Consider the following 4,494-nt stretch of genomic DNA (forward strand, 5'->3'; position numbering starts at 1 on the left):
ATGAGCCGTGAGCAGCCTGATCTAGTGAGGAGATGTACCTGCTCAGGGCAGGGAGGGTTGGGACTAGATAATCTATAAGGTCCATTCTAACCCCTAAAATCTATGATTCTATGATATCAATGTCAGAGCTAAACTGACAGGAATTAGCCTGTGATGCTGAGAGGGGCAAGGGTGGCAGTCAGAGGTGGTGCACACAGAGGGGAAACAGAGCTACATATTTTGAGCCTGAAGAGAAGGATTTGGGGGTGTTGGTGGATGACATGAGCTGGCAGTGTGCTCTTGCAGCCCAGAAAGCCAACCATGTCCTGGGCTGCATCCAAAGCAGAGCAGGCAGCAGGTCCAGGGAGGGGATTCTGCCCCTCTGCTCTGATTTAGTGAGACCCCACCTGGAGTGCTGCATCCAGCTCTGGGGTGCCTGACATAAGAAGGATGTGGAAGTATTGGAGCAAGTCCAGAGAGCCACAGAGATGATCAGGGGGCTGGATCCCTTCAGCTATGGATACTGGCAGAGAGAGCTGGGAGTGTTCAGCCTAGTGAAGAGAAGGCTCCAGGGAGACCTTAGAACACATTCCACTGTATAAAGAGGCTACAAGTGAGCTGAAGATGAACTTTTTACAGGGGCATGTAGTGACAGTACAAGGGCAATGGCTTCAAACTGACAGAGTAGGTTTAGATTAGATATGAGGAAGAAATTCTTTGCTGTGAGGGTGACTGGACATAAATGACCAGAGAAGTTGCACATGTCCAACCCCTGAAGTGCTCAAGGCCTGGTTGGAGAGGGCTTGGAGGAACTTGGTCTAATGCAAGGTGTCTCTGCCCATGGCGGAGGGATTGAAACCAGATGATGCTTAAGGTCCCTTCCAACCCAAACCAGTCTATGACTCTATGGTTCTATATTATTTTGACTAAGACATCAGATAAATGACACACCAATAGTCCTCCTAGCAGACCACAGAGCTCCTCTGAGTAGAGGTTTCCCTACTTTTTGCCTCCCAGAGGAGTAAAGCATAAGGTATCTAGTGACAAGGCCTTCAAGGCATTCTTTTTATTAAGTTTCCTCTTCTCTACTTCAAAAATTCAGTCTCATTTTATGATTACAGAGAAACAGAATTCACCTGAGGAGACACTTACCTGCTTTGCAGGCACAGGAACCATCTACTGGGGAGCACATGGCTTCGTTTTTGCAGTTGCACACAGATGAGCAGTTTATTCCATATGTCCCAGGAAGACAAGGAGTACCACAAGAAACACCCTAAATTATATAAAATAGAGTACAAAAACTATTTGAGGAGGTTCAGACAACCAATAAATGACCAAGACTGACTCAAGTGCTACAGAAGCCAGAAAGCATACAGCCCATGAGTCTCTGAGGCTGTCCCTAAATTATCCTGAATTTAAGGGAGTCCTTCATGCTTTTTCAATCTTTTAAAGTAAATATTGGTTTTCTATGATTTGCTGTGAGAGCTCAGGTCACATAGGTAACAGCTGTTGGTTAGATCAATGGAAAGTAATAAAGAAACCCTTTATGAAACCAAAACACAGTAAGAAAGCAGTTTAATGGAAAATGTGGTTATGTAAAATATTTTAAAGAAGTAATGAGTTTTCAGTTGTTACTTCTAGGAGAACAGTCATACTGTAAAATGTTTTATATGTCAGCTTACTATCCAATGCACAGGTAACAGCAAACGTGTAAAAGCTGCAGAATAATCTGTCCTGTAAACCCAAATGTTTTTGTCTAGAGCTTCTGTGGATAGAGCATGAGGAGTTGGTCCAACAAGATAATGACTGAAACCTATAAATACTCCCTTTATTTATTCCTCATCAGCACACCCTCATTCTTATCAACATCTCTTTCTAAAAATGGCTTCATTTTAGTACTGAGTACCAACTAGAAACTTTGCCTTTTCAGGATCTTACCTTACAACACAGGCAGTGATACCTCAACACCCTCACTCCTCTTTCTTTACAGTGGAGACAGCACACTCTGGCAACTTGAAGAATTTGGCACTTAGCTAAAGGGAGTGGAGTTGAAAATGGGTTGTGAAAGTGAGACTTATTCACCTTAAATCCAGGGGCACAGGTGCATTTTCCAGTCACACTGTCACAGTCAGCACCGTTTTGGCAGCTGCAGATCTGCTGACACGACTCTCCGTAGAATCCCGGGGAACACGTCTCGTTACAGTAGAGCCCAGACCAGCCAGGCTTGCAGGAGCATTCCCCAGACATGGGGTGACAGCTGCCAGGAGGGGAGGAAAGGTTAAACAATTCAGGGCTAAACACGACATAAATATGTTTTCTTTCCAGAGAACAAAATGCTGTTACAGATAGGCTGAATAAACCATCTTGCACACTATGCATGAGATGGTTTTACCTCCCAAACCACAAGTGAAGGGTTCTGTGTATTTATATATAAATAAATGTAACATCATATAACATACAGACATTTTGGGAGGACATGGAAAGAAGAGGTTATCATTTTCCTGTATCTATTTGAAAAGAAATGTGTCTGAAACAGTTTTTACCACAAAATAGCTATCTATGGTTACAAATATTAAGGTGATGAAACCATTAAATTCCCCGACATTCATTACTAGGTTTCCACTCTAAGTATAATAGGATCATTCTCATAACACTGCCTGAGAAACATGATGCTCCAGGAGAAACAGCACAGCCTCCAACACAAAACAGTAGCACAGCACCCGATGGCATCTTTCAGGCAAGGATACAAAATCATTTCCAGTGGGCAAAAGTCAGATTTACCACCAGAGTAGTGACCTTTTGGAGAGTATCTCTCCTGTGTTGGCCATACCTGGTGGCAGACCAGCTGTCTCTACCTGGAACAGCAGTTTCATTGAAGGGGCAGTCAGACAGCTGTTGCCTCGTAACAAATGGACATCATCAGCTGTGCAAAGATATATATGCTGGAAAAGTGGACACAATGGGGTACTCTGTGGCTCTCTGGCAGACAAAGCATTTGCTTAATTCTCACCAAAGGAAAGCCTTAATATCCAAATCCAATATATTTACAATGGGAAGACTGTTTAAAGATATTTGTCTGCCACTGATTGAAGTTCCTTTAAGTGTGCTAGAAAAAAAAGAGAAGCGCCTTCCTCCAGACAAATTAAATGACCCATGACAAGAGCCTGGTTCTGCAAAACTTGCTGACTCCTTGTATTTGACACTGAGGATTTTTCTGACCATTTGAAAGTTTGAAAAAAACCACCCCACTGCACTTTTAAGTGCTGTAACAACAACTTGCTTTGAAAAAGCTGCCACACAACAAGGGAACACAGTATTAGCTGCAACTGCTCTCGGACTTGAGGACTCCTCTTGTCAAAGGAGTTTCATGTTATTGCTGAAAACAACCAACTGACAACAAATTGCTAATCAAGGAACACATGAATTATGAAGGTTGGAATGTCTTTATGAATTCTGCACACAGTGTGACATCATAAGAACTCACGGGTCTTGCAGATATGAAAATGCCTTTGGCAGTATTAAGCTGGTTTAGGAAAGGAGAGGAAAGGTCTTTTCAGCTAAAGGACAAATGCAGAAATGGTTCAAAACTCATGGTGTTCATACTCTACAGTCCTGATTCCTCAGTAATACATGCCATGAAATAGGCTGATATAGAACTGTTCTCATAAAATACGTGCAAATTATGAAGACACATGATGCAGCAAGATAATCAGACTTGATCCCTGTTCCTAGCTCCCTTCAGGGCCCCAATTCTCATGTCTGTTATCAATGGGAGAACAGAGCAGGGAAAATGAAAAGAAATTTCAATCCACAACTGAATAGTCATTAGGGTATGAATTAGAACATACTCATAACATAAATTCAGTAGCACTGTCATTGTGAGACATAAATTCCAGTGTTCATAGAATCCTGTAAAAATACCCTGAGCTGGAGGTGTTGTTTGCTGTTGGGTTTTTTCCCCTTTCAGGAGAGGGGAGACCACATGCATGAGCAAGCCCTGGATACGAAGCAGAGGTATTGATAATCTGTGCCCCCCAGTGAGTGTTACTGAGGCATACTTGTACATGTATTGATTGACACCAAAATTAGTATTGCGTGATTTGTAATTAGATGTAGGAAGCTGAAGCACTTCTGGAGCTTTTTGATGGATTCTCATGCAGCTAGCTTAATTGGCAATAAGATTTAAATATTAAGACAGGGAAATAAAGAGATGTGGAGATATGCTGCCAGGAGATCCACTTTTATTCCTGGTCTTTTGTTCACACTTTCTGGAAATGCAACACTGCTCTGTACAGAGACATAAACTACCTGTGGGTTGTTCGTATTATATATCTGAAGGACTTAGATGAACTTACTGATTTTCATACGAATTATATATGTCCTTCACCGTTACAATATCCAACCAATTTCTGCAGCACCCTATGCAATACAAAATTTCCTTGAAAAGCTTTTGTCCCTGTACATAGAAGCTCATTAGAAAAATGCAAAATTAAAAGGTGCCTTAATCTTTGCTTT

At 41.9% G+C, this 4,494-nt stretch overlaps 1 protein-coding gene across 1 annotated transcript in view; it reads right to left on the reverse strand.

Annotated features, from left to right (window-relative positions):
- LOC103803498 (multiple epidermal growth factor-like domains protein 10) overlaps positions 1-4,494 on the reverse strand; it is a 46,511-nt gene that overhangs the window by 2,103 nt on the left and 39,914 nt on the right. Inside the window, exons 9-10 of the mRNA XM_009076061.1 lie at positions 2,062-2,236; positions 1,132-1,252 (exon numbers count right to left, since the gene is read on the reverse strand). Coding sequence (XP_009074309.1) covers positions 1,132-1,252; positions 2,062-2,236 — 296 coding nt within the window. The remainder of the gene's footprint in view (positions 1-1,131; positions 1,253-2,061; positions 2,237-4,494) is intronic.

The sequence above is a fragment of the Acanthisitta chloris genome, unplaced genomic scaffold (assembly GCF_000695815.1).
Source record: "Acanthisitta chloris isolate BGI_N310 unplaced genomic scaffold, ASM69581v1 scaffold7490, whole genome shotgun sequence".
In the NCBI taxonomy this organism is placed as follows: Eukaryota; Metazoa; Chordata; class Aves; order Passeriformes; family Acanthisittidae; genus Acanthisitta; species Acanthisitta chloris.